Below are 15,922 nucleotides of genomic sequence, written 5' to 3' on the forward strand. Positions count from 1 at the left end.
GAAGGGTGGGGACTTTTAAATTGTTAAGTGATTGTGTTTCCTGTGGGGAGGAGCCATCATCTCTCGGGTGCCGTCCTGGAAGGTGATGAGAGAAAAATAGGATTTTCTTCCGTCCGGAAAATCGGATCTTTGCGGAGGTGGGTGATTACGGGTGTCAGCGGATGGTCATCCGCTGACACCCGCAATCACATAGGGACCAATGTATGTCCCGTTTTCATCCGCAACGGATGGATGAAAATGCGGACATACGGTCTGCATGTTTGAAAGGGGCCTTAGCATAATTTTTTGGTATAATGTGAAAGATGATGTTACGCCGAGATACCAAACATGTCACGTTTTAAAATTGCACGCACTCGTGGAATGGCGACAAACTACGGTACCTAAAAATCTCCATAGGCGACGATTATAATTTTTTTATACGGTTACCAGGTTAGAGTTATAAAGGAGGTCTAGTGCTAGAATTATTGCTCTCGCAACCAAGATTATTTCGTATTCACTTTTACGTTCCTCCCATGATATTCCCCTCAGGGAACACTATAGTTACTTGCAACTTCGACATTTCCTCCAGCGCTTAATCAGATCCCAACCTACCCCCTATACCATGACCCCCTTTGAAAGCTTATGTAGATCACGCCCCCATTCCCCGGGACTCATATCTCTCATTTATACAGCGATTATCAACTCTAGGAGACCGCCCTTAAGACCTTACTACCTTCAGTGGGAGGCTGAAGTTGGGAGGCAACTCGATCCGGAAGATTGGCAGGCAATGACCATGGCATTGTCTAAATGCTCTACCAATGTTCTCTTTCAGGAGAACGCTTATAAAGTGTTCTATAGGTGGTACTATACCCCGGCCAGACTGGCGAGTTTCATACCTTCTTATTCCCCTTTGTGTTTCCGTGGATGCTCTCAGGAGGGTACTATGGCACATATCTGGTGGACCTGTCCCAGGGTATGCAGATTGTGGGTTAGAGTTTATGCGTTGCTCCGCAACCTCTTTCTGATACCAACCTAAAGAAGGACCCTTTTGAGGCCCTTTTATGGAAACAGATCACGGAGCTTCTCCGCCCTGAACGCCAGCTGGCGGCGCATGTTTTTACTGCAACTAAATTGGTCATTGCAAGGGCCTGGAAGACCCCGGTTCTCAGTTTCGAAGCAGTCAAAAACTGCATTAATGATATTATGGTTAACGAGAAACTCGCTGCTGTGTTATCAGATACCCACGATAAATTTCTCAGGGTATGGCAACCCTGGGTGGCTAACAACCACCCTTCACGATTTAACCCAACGCTGCTTTCTTTTTGATAGGTCTCTGTTCCCCCTGTGCCCCGTGGACCCCCTTTTCTCTTTCTTTCTTTCTGTCTTCTATTTTCTTTTCTCTATTTCTTTTCCTCTTTCTCTTTATTGCCACTTGCTCATGCTGCTTATCTAGCTGACCCGCTTTCTTTTCATCCTCTTTCTTTGTTCTCTGTGGCTTGGGCCCTCAGGCTTGGTCCTGTCGGCCCTGGACACAGGATGCATTATTCATTTTATATTTTGAAAAACAGATATCCTCTGCTATGTGCCTGCTTGAATTTAAATTTTTTTTTTTTTTTTTGTTATTTTAGGTATTATCTTAAATTTTTTTATTTTTGTAATGTTGTGTATTGTATAGCAACTTTGCTTTTAAGTTCTACATTTACCCCGGCGTGTTAGCCGGTATGTTAACCTAAGCCAGCATTAGGTTAATTTAGCAGGCCACCTGTGTTGAGGACATTCTATTGCCGGTCTTCTGGATTCGCTTTGGATCCCTAGAAGCCGGATTGATCTAAGGTCTACGGACTATCTGCTCTGATGTTTGATAGCTTATGGTGTGTCCACCACTGTTTTTTTTTCTCTTTTGTATTCTTTTTTGTTTATTGATGTACTTTTTCAATAAAACTTTTTGTACAAGAATTATTGCTCTCGCTAGGACGATCGCGGCGATACCTCACATGTGTGATTTGAACACTGTTTACATATGCGAGAGAGACTTCCTTATGCGTACCAATACTTGTGCAAATGCTTGGTATCAGCACAGATACCGATACTAGTAACGCTATGTGTCACGGAAAATGAACACAGCACATCACCATGAACACACCATCCCATCAAAGCATATTCACATGTTAGAATGGCCTAGTCAAAGTCCAGACCTAAATCCAATTGTGAATCTGTGGCAAGACTTGAAAATTGCTCTTCACAGATGCTCTCCATCTAATCTAATAGAGCTTGAGCTATTTTGCTAATAAGAATGGGCACAAATGTCCCTCTCTAGATGTGCAAAGCTGGTAGAGACATCCTCAAAAAGACTTGCAGATGTAATGGCATCGAAAGGCAGTTCTACAAAGTATTGACTCAGGGGGCTGAATTCAAATGCACGCCACACTTTTCAGGTATTTATCTGTAAACAAAATTTAAAACCATTTATCATTTTCCTTCCACTTCACAATTATGTGCCACTTTGTGTTGGTCCGTCACATAAAATCCCAATAAAATACATTGTTCATTTTTGATTGTAACATGACAAAATTTCAAGGGATATGAATACTTTTTCAATTTACCTAACACAGGCGATGTATGGGTAAGTTTGAGCGGACCCTTGGCTAGATACCTTTAACATGAGTCCTAGGGAACTTATTCAGATGAGGTTATTGCAATGTCTGAATGTATAATGTCATCATACTACATAGAGTATGTAAGTTTTTCTTTAATTCCTTTTACACCCGTGTTTTTTTAAGAGAGATTATTCTGTGAATGAGACATTGGGGATTTGTTATGTCATGTTATCAAACTTTTGCTGTATAACTGGAACCCTATGATCTCCAATGTATTTACACTGGAAAGTTTTATGTTGTTTAATAAAGCTTTCTTGATATATATAAAAAAAAAGAAGACACTAAAGGACACTTGTTTGCACCCTCCCCCCCCAATGCCACACTTGGAACATATTGTTATGTTACAGAGGGATGGGAGGTTTTTTATAGTAGAGCTGCACGATTCTGGCTAAAATGAGCTTCACAATTTTTTTGCTTAGAAGATAGATCACGATTCTCACGGCGTAACATCATCTTTCAGATTAAAACAAAAACATTTGGCTAACTTAATTTTTTTTTTTTATTCCTTGAAGTGTATTTTTCCCCAAAAAAAAGTTTTGAAAGACCGCTTGGCAAAAACAGTGTGATATAAAATATTGCGTGCCATTTTGTTTTTTTTTCTAAAAGTAATGGCTTTCTTCTGGCTACTTTGCCATAAAGCCCAACCTACGGAATATTGACATCCTATGTACAGATACTCCAGTCTCTACTGTGGAACTCTGCAGCTCCTCTAGGGTTACCTTAGGTCTCTCTGCTGCCCCTCTGATTAACCACTTAACGCCCGCCGCACCACTATTTACGTCCACAGAATGGCACGTACAGGCAGATGGGCATATATATACGTCCCTGCCTTCTAGCGGGTCGGGGGTCTGATCGGGACCCCTTCCGCTGCGTGCGGCGGGCGGCTTACCTCCGGGAGCGATCCGACTCGAGGGGGCGGCTGTTCGTTTCTGTCCGCCCCCTTGTGATCGCTTCCAGCCAATCCTGTGAGCCGCCACCGTGTCACTTCCTCTGCCTGTAAAATGTAAACATAGGCAGAGGAAGTGATGCAGCTCTCATCTCGGAGGTATTTTCAAACTGCTGAGATGAGAGAAGAGTCACAGTAAGTCGCACCTAACACTACACTGACACCAGTACACATAGGCACATTTAACCCCTTCCGATCACCCCCCCCCCCACCCCCCTGTCACACTGTCACTGAATGCAGTGATCATATATGTACTGATCACTGTATTTAGTGTCAGTGTGACAGTTAGTGTGACAGTTAGTGTGACAGCCAGTTAGTGTTAGGTCCAGGGTAGCCCCGTACCCCCCCCTAATAAAGTTTTAACCCCTTGATCACCGCCCTAGTTAACCCTTTCACTCCCTATTGCCAGTGTCACTAAGCGATCATTTTTCTGATCACTGTATTAGTGTCACTGTTGCCGCTAGGAAGCTAATTTTTTTTTATTGCGATTTTTTTTTACTAAAGACATGTGGCTGAATAAATTTTGGCCTAAATGTTTGACTAAAAGTTAGTTTATTCATTTTTTCTTATAACAAAAAGTAAAAAATAGATTTTTTTTCAAAAATGTCGCTCTATTTTTGTTTATAGCGCAAAAAAATGAGGCAATCAAATACCATCAAAAGAAAGCTCTATTTGTGGGAAGAAAAGGACGCAAATTTTGTTTGGGAGCCACGTCGCACGACCGCGCAATTGTTTGTTAAAGCGACGCAGTGCCGAATTGGAAAAACGCCTCTGGGCATTTAGCAGCATATTGGTCCGGGGCTTAAGTGGTTAATGCCCTCCTTGCCCGGTCCGCGAGTTTTGGTGGGCGGCAGGTTTGCTGTTGTGCCATGTTCTTTCCATTTGGCTATGATAGATTTGATGGTGCTCCTAGGGGTCGTCAAAGATTTGGATTTTTTTTTTTATAACCTAACCCTGACTTGTACTTCTCAACAACATTGTCCCTTACTTGTTTGGAGAGTTCCTTGGTCTTCATGGCAGTGTGTAGTTAGTGGTGCCTCTTGCTTAGGTGTTGCAGCCTCTGGGGCCTTTCAAAAAGGTGTGTATATGTAATGACAGATCATGTGACACTTAAATTGCACACAGGTAGACATCATTTCACCAATTATGTGACTTCTGAAGGTAATTGGTTACACCAGAGCTTTTTATGGGCTTCATAACAAAGGGGGTGATACATATGCACATGCCAAGTATCAGTTTATTTCTGAAAAATCGTTTTATGTATATATTTTTCTAATTTTATTTCACCAACTTAGACTATTGTGTTCTGATCCATCACATATAATTCAGATTAAAAAAAAATTGAACTAAAGGCTGTAATGTAACAAAATAGGTAAAAAGCCAAAGGGGTGAACACTTTTGCAAGGCACTGTATCTTACATGGAGCAATTCACTTTGACAACTTTGGTTAATTATGCACAAGGCCAATCTACAATTGACATAAATTATTATAGGTAGGGAAGAGTAAGATTAGAAGACTGTAAATTTCATCTTGCAATTATAAAAACAGCAAGGATACACTTATCAGTAAATTAATAGTGATTCATACCTGTGTTTGCCAGACGAGATTTTATAAGCTTTTCCAAAGTCTCTTCAGGAATGGGAATACCCGTTTTGTAATGTTTTGACATTCTTTGAAGTGACTGCCTCTCCCATACCCAATTTTCCAGCATTTGAGATGGTGCTTCAACAAAATCTCTCTCTACATGTGTTCCACTAAACATTGCGAAATCTGCCTGTGACACACATATATAGTGGTAAAGTAGAGCCCAATACAATCAATGTACAGTACATTATAGAAAAGAACAGCAATGCCACCTACCTGAGAACAAAGCTGATGCATTACATGCCCAAATTCATGAAAGTACGTCTCCACTTCATCATGCTGTAAAAGAGATGGGGCATCCTGTGTGGGTTTGGTGAAGTTGGCAACCATGGCAGCCACAGATATCTGTCTTGTGCCATCGGGTAAAAGGCACCCTGGTTGCAGCCCAAAGCAAGCTGCATGGGAATACTTTCCCTCCCTGCAAAATACATATATAAGGTAAAAAAATACAATGGTCCAAGTCAATTCTAGTCAGTAGCATGTAAAGAAATAAGGGAGCTTACCGAGGGTACAAGTCAAGATAGAATTTTCCTAGAAGCTGTTCTGTTGCTACATCTTTCACAGAGAACAAGGACACATCCTCGTGCCACGCAGGAGCACCCTTCTCCAATTCAAAGGTCAGGCCTAGCAGCTCTTGATAAATATTCAGCAGACCAGAGGTGACCACTTCCATTGGAAAATACTCTTTTAGAAGATTCTGGTCCACACTGTATGTGGTCTCTTCTACCTGGTTCATAAAGTACCTCATGTCCCAGGCATTAATCTGGCCATCAAATTCAAGACCTCTCTTCTCACACTCCTTCTTCTTGAGTTCCCACATGACAGCTCTTTCTTGCTCTCCCAAAGGTTTCAATTTTTGTGATAATTCATCTGGAAATATACATACATACATGTAAAATAATGTTTACAGTAAGGGAGATCTATATATCAAATTAAATAGATCTTTAAATAGAAGAAAATCAGGCACAATATATCCATTTGGGTGCTTTTGCTGTTAAAGGAGTTGTAAAGTCTTGAGGTTTTTCACCTTAATGCATTCTATGCATTAAAGCGGGAGTTCACCCGGAAAAAAAAAAATTAACATTAGATTGATGCTCATTTTGTCAAGGGGAATCGGGGAGTTTTCTTTTAAATTGAAGCGGTACTTACCGTTTTAGAGAGCGATCTTCTCCGCCGCTTCCGGGTATGGTCTTCAGGACTGGGCGTTCCTATTTGATTGACAGGCTTCCGACGGTCGCATACATCGCGTCACGAGTAGCCGAAAGAAGCCAAACGTCGGTGCAGCTCTATACGGCGCCTGCGCACCGACGTTCGGCTACTTTCGGAAAATCATGACGCGATGTATGCGACCGTCGGAAGCCTGTCAATCAAATAGGAACGCCCAGCCCATACCCTGGAAGCGTCGGAGAAGATCGCTCTCTAAAACGGTAAGTACAGCTTCGATTTTAAAAAAACTACCCGATTCCCCTTGACAAAATGAGCATCGATCTAAAGTTAAAAATTAAGTTTTCGGGTGAACCTCCACTTTAAGGTGAAAAAAACCTTCTGTGGGGCAGCTGCTCCCCAGAGCCCCCCTTTTACTTACCTGAACTAAATGGTTGCAGCACTTGGGACCAATTACTTAAACAATCTCTGGCGAAGAATATAAGGATCTGTGTAGCAGAGAAGCTAAATCTTGCTATATAGTGTACACTGTGTGTTTGCTATTACCTAATCTTTCAAAGTTAGACAGCAGCTAATGCCAAGTTCTATTATACAATTATGTTTGTAACACTAAAGTTGCAGTGTAATTCTTTTTGTCCTCCACAGCACACTATTTAAAAACAAGCTCACTTGTCATTCTTCTCCACTGGCAAAACTTAGAGCACATGGTGTGCAGTATAAAGTCCAAAAACTACAAGCACGTTCAAAAGTATACTCCTCAAAAGCTGTTCTTTAATTAAGTCATATTGGAAAGTTAGAGCCCCTAAACATTTCAGGCTTTTGTCCTTTGTCGCCACAATTTTTTTTTGTTTTCTTATAAATACTTGCACATCATTAATACGGGTACACACTAACAGTTTTTTTTTTGTGTAATCCAGTGTGTTGCACAAAAAAAAAAAACTGACAGCTCCGGTCGGAGACACTGTACTAACCATGCAAGGTTAGTCCAGTGATCTCACCCGCTGTTGTGTTCTGACAGGGGGACGATCACCCTGCCAGATCACTCCGATCAGCGCTCTCTGCTATTGGCTGCCATTGGCTGAGCCGAAAAGCCGGCTTCTGTCGGACAGTCCGACATACACACATGCAGAATGTCGGCCATTTTTTTTTTTTAACCAGCAAATGTTACCCACATTCTGTATGGAGCATTAAATTAGTCTTCACAGGAAAGCATTAAGAGCACATAGTGCAGTCTCAAGTCAGTCTGTTGGATTGGAAAAGGGAGGTGGCAAATGGGATATGAAAGGGAGTGCTTTGCCATACTAGGCTAAAGGTTGTGTGTTTCTACTGACACACAGTGTATGGAGACATAACTCTAGTCCCTGCATGCAAGGATAGCTCCATAGGATGCTGCAAGATAAATAATCCACGTGAAACAGGAAACCTGGGGCAGCAGTCATGGAACCATCTTAAACTGGAACATAGGCAAGGATTACAGGAAAAGGAATCTGCATACTCAGTAAGTGATTGTTTAATAAAAAAAAAAACACAGAAAAAAAACCCCACAAAAACAAGATGAAGCGTGTTGACCTCTTCTAAAAAGAAAATTAAAAAAAGGGTTTACCATCAATACTAAAAACTACACTTTGGATTCTAAGACATCCTCATGTATTTCCTCTCTGAGCTTGTAGGCTACATTCATTAAATCATGTCACATTTAAAAACACATGCATTTTCAGTGAACTCAATGCAAACACATAAAAAAAGCATTGAAAATTGACATGTGTTTATATGCGATTCCACTGGAACCACTGGAAACACAAGCATGCCAATACAGACAGGAGTGAATGGAGACTTAAAAAAAAACAAGACAAACAAATAATAATAATAATAAAGCAAACACAGGGAAACCACAGTAAAAGAGCCTTTAAGGTGTATAGTTTTGAAGTGCTTTCTTTTTTGGATTATAAAACAAATGTCTGTTTAAAATGTAATGTCATATTTGCTAATCAAATTGTGCATCTTTTCCTCAATGCAAAACGATGTGCTTCATCTGTCAAAAGGACTACTAAAAACTGTGATTGCTTCCCTGTAGCATGCAACACGTTCTAATACAATGAACAGAAAAACAGAATTTTAATCTGTTACTTGGAGTTCATTAACCACTTAAGCCCCGAGCCTGTTTTTCAGATTCGGTGTTTACGAGACTAAAACATTTTTTTTGCTATAAAATTACTTAAAACCCCCAAACATTACATTTTTTTTTCTAACACCCTAGAGAATAAAATGACAGTCATTGCAATACTTTTTGTCACAACGTATTTGCGCAGCGGTCTTACAAGCGCACTTTTTTTTTAAAAAAATCACTTTTTTAAATTAAAAAATAAGACAACAATAAATTTGGCCCAATTTTTTTACATATTGTGAAAAATAATGTTACGCCGAGTAAAATGATACCCAACATGTCACGCTTAAAAATTGCGCCCGCTCGTGGCATGGCGTCAAACTTTTACCCTTAAAAATCTCAATAGGCGACGTTTAAAAAATTCTACAGGTTGCATTTTTTGAGCTACAGAGTAGGCCTAGGGCTAGAATTATTGCTCTCGCTCTAACGATCGCGGCGATACCTCACTTGTGGTTTAAACACTGTTTTCATATGCGGGCGCTACTCGCGTATGCGTTCGCTTCTGCGTGCGAGCTCGACGGGGCGCTTTAAAAATTTTTTTTGGGGGTTTTCGTATTTATTTTACAATTTTTAACACTGAAATAAAAAAAAAAAAAATTATCACTTTTATTCCTATTACAAGGAATGTAAACATCCCTTGTAATAGAACAAAGCATGACAGGTCCTCTTAAATATGAGATCTGGGGTCAAAAAGACCTCACATCTCATATTTAGGCTTAAATGCAAAAAAAAAAAAAAAAAAAATTGAAAATGTCATTTTTTCAAATGACAAAAAAAAAATGTTGCTTTAAGAGGCTGGGCGGGACTGACGTTTTGACGTCACTTCCGCCAAGCAGAGCTATAGGGACGGGTGAAGGAGATTTTTCCTGCACTCGTAACCCCGCTCAGCTGCCGAACGGTCCCGATCTCCTCCGCCGCTGCCGACTGCTACGGTAAGCGGCGGGCCCCCTCTCCCGCCACCGGCGATCTCACGGCGAATCCGCCGCGGAGACCGCCGTTATCGTTTACACGGCCGCCCACTGAAGAGATGAATATCTCGGTTGTGGCAGCAGCTGCTGCCGTTACCGAGATATCCATCTTTAAAGTGCCGACGTAGAATGACGGTGGGCGGTCGGTAACTAGTTAAAGGACACAGGCTCAGTAGTGATTCAAAGACAATTCGATTATAGTGTTGCATTCAGAAGCTGGACAAAAAAGTAGTTGCCCAGCCAGATATGACCCCAGTGCAGAAGCAAACATTTATATTGAATGTTGGTTGATGTGTGCTCCATTGGCACACAAACCTTTAACATATTCCAAAACCTTCAATATCAGCATCAACTTTACTCTTGTATTATTTATCATGCCAATGAGAAAAATAAAGCACGTCTTTACCCAAGAAGCTTGCCACAGTTTTGCTGTTCTTTGCCATGTTCATCTCCAATATAAAATCTGCATGTGTCTCAAAGCCAAGTAAACTGCTTTTCTCTTCTCTTAACTTGACAAGTTCACAAAGAATTTTGTTGTTCTCCTGTAAAATGTAAATTAAAAGACAATTATTGAGACGGCCCTGTAAAGATGTGGACAGTCAGGTCAGCGCCATGAGTATTTCCATTACCTCTTTACAGCGGGAGTTAAAAGCCAACTCCACTTTTCTCCGTGTTTCAGGAACAAAGCATTTTTTCATCAGCGGGAAATAATGAGGATATTTCAAAGTAACCTTTAGTTTTCCATCTTCATCTTTCTCCAGGGAATTCAAAAAGTCATCAGGAAGCCCTCCTACAAAATCAGTATTTTATAACTACATATTTATATATAAATTAAAGTACTCAAAAGCAATGCAATAAGCTAGGGAAATGTATCTTATAGGATAATGTTGTATTCCTTTATAGGTTGCTTGTTTAGAAATTAAGGTGTAAGTCCTTCTAAGTAGATACAGTAAAACCTTGGATTGAGAGTAACTTGGTTTGAGAGCGTTTTGCAAGACAAGCAAAATGTTTAATACATTTAATAAATTTTGACTTGATATACAAGCGATGTCTTGATATAAGAGTAGTGTCATGTCACAACTGAGTATAAAAGAGAAGAGAAGCGCCTCTAAGTGTAGCAATACGGATACAGTTAAAGGGGTTGTAAAGGTAAAAAAAAAAAAAAATCCCTAAATAGCTTCCTTTACCTTAGTGCAGTCCTCCTTCACTTGCCTCATCCTTCGATTTTGCTTTTAAATGTCCTTATTTCTTATGAGAAATCCTCACTTCCTGTTCTTCTGTCTGTAACTACACACCGTAATGCAAGGCTTTCTCCCTGGTGTGGAGAAAGCCTCTTGAGGGGGGAGGGGGGAGCAGGAGTGTCAGGACGCCCACTAACACACAGCTTCTTTCTCTATCTGCAAAGTAGAGAGCGTCCTGACCCACCTGCTCGCCCCCTCCCCCCTCAAGAGACTTTCTCCACACCAGGGAGAAAGCCTCGCATTACTGTGTGTAGTTAGACAGAAGAACAGGAAGTGAGGATTTCTTATGAGGATTTCTCATAAGAAATAAGGACATTTAAAAGCAAAATTGAAGGATGAGGTAAGTGAAGGAGGACTGCACTAAGGTAAAGGAAGCTATTTAGGGGGGGGGGGTGTACCTTTACAACCCCTTTAATTGATGTGCTTTACCCTGGATGCCTGCATACTTAGATGTGCCTATTTTAATCATCAACCATTTGAGTTGGTAAATGTTGTACCTTCATTAAATGTAACCATTTTGCTACACTTGGAGGTGCCTCTCTTCTCGTTTATACTGTGTAGCTCCTGCTGGATTTTACTTATAATCCCCTTGTGGAGGCTTCCATTTGTGGATGGACATTTTATGGTTACACAACCTATGACGTTGCTATAATCTTTTTATATGGACTATAAACTGAAGGACTTGTAAATAAATGGTTGTTGAACGAATCACCTGAGTTTCCATTATTTATTATGGGGAAACTTGCTTTGATATACAAGTGCTTTGGATTACAAGCATGTTTCCGGAACAAATTGTGCTTGCACTCCAAGGTTTTACTGTATATCAAATATGGGTAAACAGTGAGAGCTGAATGCACAAATATCTAAATACGGTAACTAAATCAAACACAGGCTTCATGTAACCCTAGGCATCTCCTGTAGTGTAGCTGGGTGCAGAGACAGCAGCATTATCTCTTTCTTTGCCATTTGTAGCCAGACCTATTGTAACTTTATTGCAACTCCCCGATGAGGACTGAGGTGCACAAAGACCGACTTCACTACTTAGGACGGGTTCACACTTTTATGTCAAACGCTCCAACATTGGGAGCGCATGACGCGTGAAAATCAATGTTTCCCTAACTGATCCGACACAAGTCGGTCTGACTTTGAAAATGCTCCCTGCACTACTTTGGTCTGACTTTGATCCTACTTAAGCCCATTGAATATCACTGAAGTCGGATCAAAGTCGGATCACTGTCTTAACTGGTATGCGACTTGTGCTCTGATGATCTTGAAGGGGAGCACCACGCTAAATAAAAGAGAAAAAAAACCCGGTATGGGTCCCCCCCCCAAGAGCATACCAGGCCATTTGGTCTGGTATGGATTTTAAGGGGAACGCCCACGCCGAAAAAACGGCGTGGGGTCCCCCCCAAAATCCATACCAGACCCTTATCCGAGCAGGTAGCCAGGCAGTTAAAAAAAAACGGGTGTGGACGGGCGAGCGCACCCCCCAGAACCATACCAGGCTGCATGCCCTTAACATGGGGGGGTGGGTGCGCAAAGCACCTTGTCCCCATGTTGATGAGACAAGGGCTTCTTCCCGACGGCCCTGGCCAAAGGAGGTCTGCGGGCGCGGTGCTTATCGGACTCTAGAAGCCCCTTTGACAAGGGGGCCCCCAGATCCTGGCCCCCCACCGTAAGTGACCTCTACTCATTCACCAAAAAAAAAAAAAAACAAGTGTAAAAAAAAAAACGTAGTAACAGGTTTTTAAAGTTATTTATTAAGGCCGCTGCTCCGGCGTCTCTTTTGATTTCTTCTCCCCTCTCTGGCTCTTCTCCCTCCTCCGCTGATGTCTTCTACCCCTCTCCGGTTCTTCTACCTCTGCCGAGTCTCCTTCCTGCGCTATCTTCTCCCTCTGTTCCTCTTCTGATGTTGCCTCGACTCGCTCTCCCGTAATACCAGATTTGCCATGTGCTATGACTTATAAAGACATGGGTCCGGGCCATCCGGTGATGTCAATGCCCTGGGTGGTGACGTCATTGTGGGCATGGTCTATATATTACATCCCCGGATGGCCCCGCACGATGTCTTTATAAAAGTCATAGAACACGGCGGATCTGCCATTACACGCGTTGAGGCAACATCAGAAGAAGAACGGAGGGAGAAGACAGCGCAGAAAGGAGACCCAGGCAGAGGCAGAAGACAGTGGACAGAGTGAGAAGAACTAGAGAGGGCTAGAAGACATCAGCGGAAAAGAACCGGCAGAGGACATCAGCGGAGGAGGCAGAAGAGACGGAGAGGGGAGAAGAAATCAGAAGAGACACCGGAGCTGCCAAAATAAATTAATTACTTTAAAAACCTGCGTACTGTGTTTTATTTTTTACCCCATATTCATTCACGTAGGGTGGGGGGCCGGGATCTGGGGGCCTCCTTGTTAAAGGGAGCTTCCAGATTCCAATAAGCCCCCTGCCCACAGACCCTGACAACCAACGGCCAGGGTTGTCTGGAAGAGGCCCTTGTCCTCATCAACATGGGGACAAGGTGCTTTGGGTTGTGGGGCGCAGAGCCCTCTCCCTTTTCCTGACCTGCCAGGCTGCATGCTTGGATAAGGGTCTGGTTTGGATTTTGGGGGGGACCCCAAGCCGTTTTTTCGGCGTGGGTGTTCCCCTTAAAACCCATACCAGACCGAAGGGCCTGATATGCTCTTGGAGGGGGAACCCATGTCGTTTTTTTTCTTCTTTATTTGGCGCGGAGTTCCCCCTAAGTTCCCCCAAAGTGCCTGGCATTGTCGGGGATCAAAGTAGGATTCCCATTCATTGAAGTCGGACAGATGTCGCAAAGCAAAGTCGGATCCGCAGTCATACGACTGTCGTGCCGTACCAGTGTGAACCCTGCATTAGACCAGGTTCACACTGGCGCGACGCCAGTGTGAGATCAATTCCTTTTACTGCTGCTGTAATCACCATATCGGATGTCACAAGTCAGATGGTTAGGACAAGGATCCGACTTTGATCCAACTTAAATTATATTAATGGACCAAAGTAGTGCAGGAACCTTTTTCAAAGTCGGACCGACTTGTGTCAGACTAGTTAAGACAGCTCTCATAGGGAATCATTGATTTACACACGACAGTTCTAACAACCCAACATTGCTGCCCCCTCTGGTGCTTGCCACGCTAATACCCTGCAAATATCCATGCCCAGGAATAATCCCCTTATGAAACTGATGATTTAAATCCATAAAGGAGAATAAAAGGTTATTCTTATATACTGGCAAAGGAAAACAATATACAAATGACCATTGCATGTTTGATAGCACCGGCTTCAAGTGGTAGTAAACTCTGTACTACCACTTGTACCTACAGGGAAACCTGTAATAAGGCTTGCATGTAGGTACTGTGAATATCTCCTAAACTTGCACAGCTTTGGAGATATTTAGAGTGCATGCAGTCGATGACATCACCGGCACATGCGCTCCGAGAGTCCGGATTACAGGATATGACTCAGGGCACCTATCTGTTAACATATGAGGGGTGTACCTCCCAGTCTTGTTAAACTTCAATCTCCTCAGAGACCTTTGAAGTCCACTCCGACCATATTTTATCATATTTATTTGTACAACCTCTGGCCGTATAGGTCAGTTTATACATGGGCAGTGCTTGATTGACCAAGTCTACCCTAGTCTGTAAAGCGGGAGACTCTAGTTTCTTCCAACTGAGGGCAATTGCTTTTTTTGCATAAAAAGGAGATAGCGGACCAGTCACTCCCGGGTGGCACCTAACTCTTCCTCTTCCAGGTCGCCAAGGAGACACCTGGTAGGGTTACAGATATTGAGCAAGGCGAGTTTTGTCTCCATAAAGAAGGTAACATCTGACCAAAACTGACGTATTTTTGAACAATCCCATATCATATGGAAGAAATTGCCTATATGTGGTAAGTTCCTTCTTACCACAACCTCTATGGTTATACTGTTTACTTGTGTAAGAACATTTTCAGTATTTTCATTTTACCTAGCTCTTCCCTGGTGAAAGGCAGAAATGTGATGTCTTCATTTAAATTCTTGCTGAAGTCAATGGAAAGAGTGCTCATCTTCTTCTTGATATCCTTGATTTTCTGCAAGGAGACACAAACACAAGGACTCAGAAAATGTGACAGTAATGGCTTCCAATCAACAAATGTGCTCTGCTAAAACATCTACAACAATTTTAATCTAGTCAAATCAACAAATAAATTAACTGGAATAAGTCAGTTTTACTACCACCTCTCAAATCAGGATAGTGGACTTTTAAAAAAACTTTACATTTACAAGTTGGTTTGTCACCAGTATAGGATTAGCGGAGAAATCTTCCAACGGGGTCACTAGTTCTGGTGACAACCAGGGATTCCCTCATTTTGGAGGGATTCCCTCCTACTTCCTGTGTTGGCTACAGCTGGCACACTTGACAATAAATAGAATCTAGGTTTAGTGCAGCTTAAATGCAATCCAATCATAATGGTGCTTAGTTTTTGGTAGTAGACCTTATTTTCTACAGTCATTAAACTCTCCATCGTGTTATCCTATGTGTCCATGCACACATAGGCTGTTATCAGCAGTTTTGGGCAGTGGCGTTTTTGAGCAGTAAAAAGAAAAAAACAAAACTAGTGGGTTCTGAGAGCTGTTTTTCAGCTGTAAAAATGCTCTAACGCTGATAAACGCTGAAAAACTTCGATAGACATTGAAAAACGTCACTCACCAGCGTTTGTTTTTGATCCATTGAAATATATATATATATATATATATATATATATATATATATATATATATATATATATATATATATATTTTTTTTTTTTTTTTTTTTTTCTTCAACAAAAAAAAAAACGCTATTGCAAAAATTTAGAAAAAAATCACTGCAAAGCTACTGGCGTTTTTATAACGTTATTTTATCTTCCAGTGTGCATGAGGCCTAAGGGTTAAAGCTTTACACGATTGTTTAGATGGCACTGTTTTTAAGTATCCCAATATATACACCCCTGATAACCTACCAGGTTTCCACTGTCTGCCACACAAAAGATCTGACCGATTTCTACATTCATGTGAAAATATCCGCAATGTATATAACACCAAAGAAAATGATGAAGATGATAAACAGTTGGAACCAATGAATTACCCAGTCTTCAAGATGTTGACCTTAGAAGA

The 15,922-nt window shown here is 41.6% G+C and overlaps 1 protein-coding gene across 3 annotated transcripts in view; it reads right to left on the reverse strand.

Moving 5' to 3' along the window:
* Positions 1–15,922, reverse strand: part of THOP1 (thimet oligopeptidase 1) — a 65,686-nt gene that overhangs the window by 17,764 nt on the left and 32,000 nt on the right. For all 3 annotated transcript variants that reach the window (XM_040322641.1, XM_040322639.1, XM_040322642.1), the window contains exons 5-10: positions 14,754–14,856; positions 10,153–10,313; positions 9,930–10,065; positions 5,731–6,097; positions 5,444–5,645; positions 5,171–5,357 (exon numbers count right to left, since the gene is read on the reverse strand). In XM_040322641.1, the coding sequence (XP_040178575.1) occupies positions 5,171–5,357; positions 5,444–5,645; positions 5,731–6,097; positions 9,930–10,065; positions 10,153–10,313; positions 14,754–14,856 (1,156 nt within the window). The remainder of the gene's footprint in view (positions 1–5,170; positions 5,358–5,443; positions 5,646–5,730; positions 6,098–9,929; positions 10,066–10,152; positions 10,314–14,753; positions 14,857–15,922) is intronic.

Source organism: Rana temporaria, chromosome 1, assembly GCF_905171775.1.
Source record: "Rana temporaria chromosome 1, aRanTem1.1, whole genome shotgun sequence".
Taxonomy (NCBI): Eukaryota; Metazoa; Chordata; class Amphibia; order Anura; family Ranidae; genus Rana; species Rana temporaria.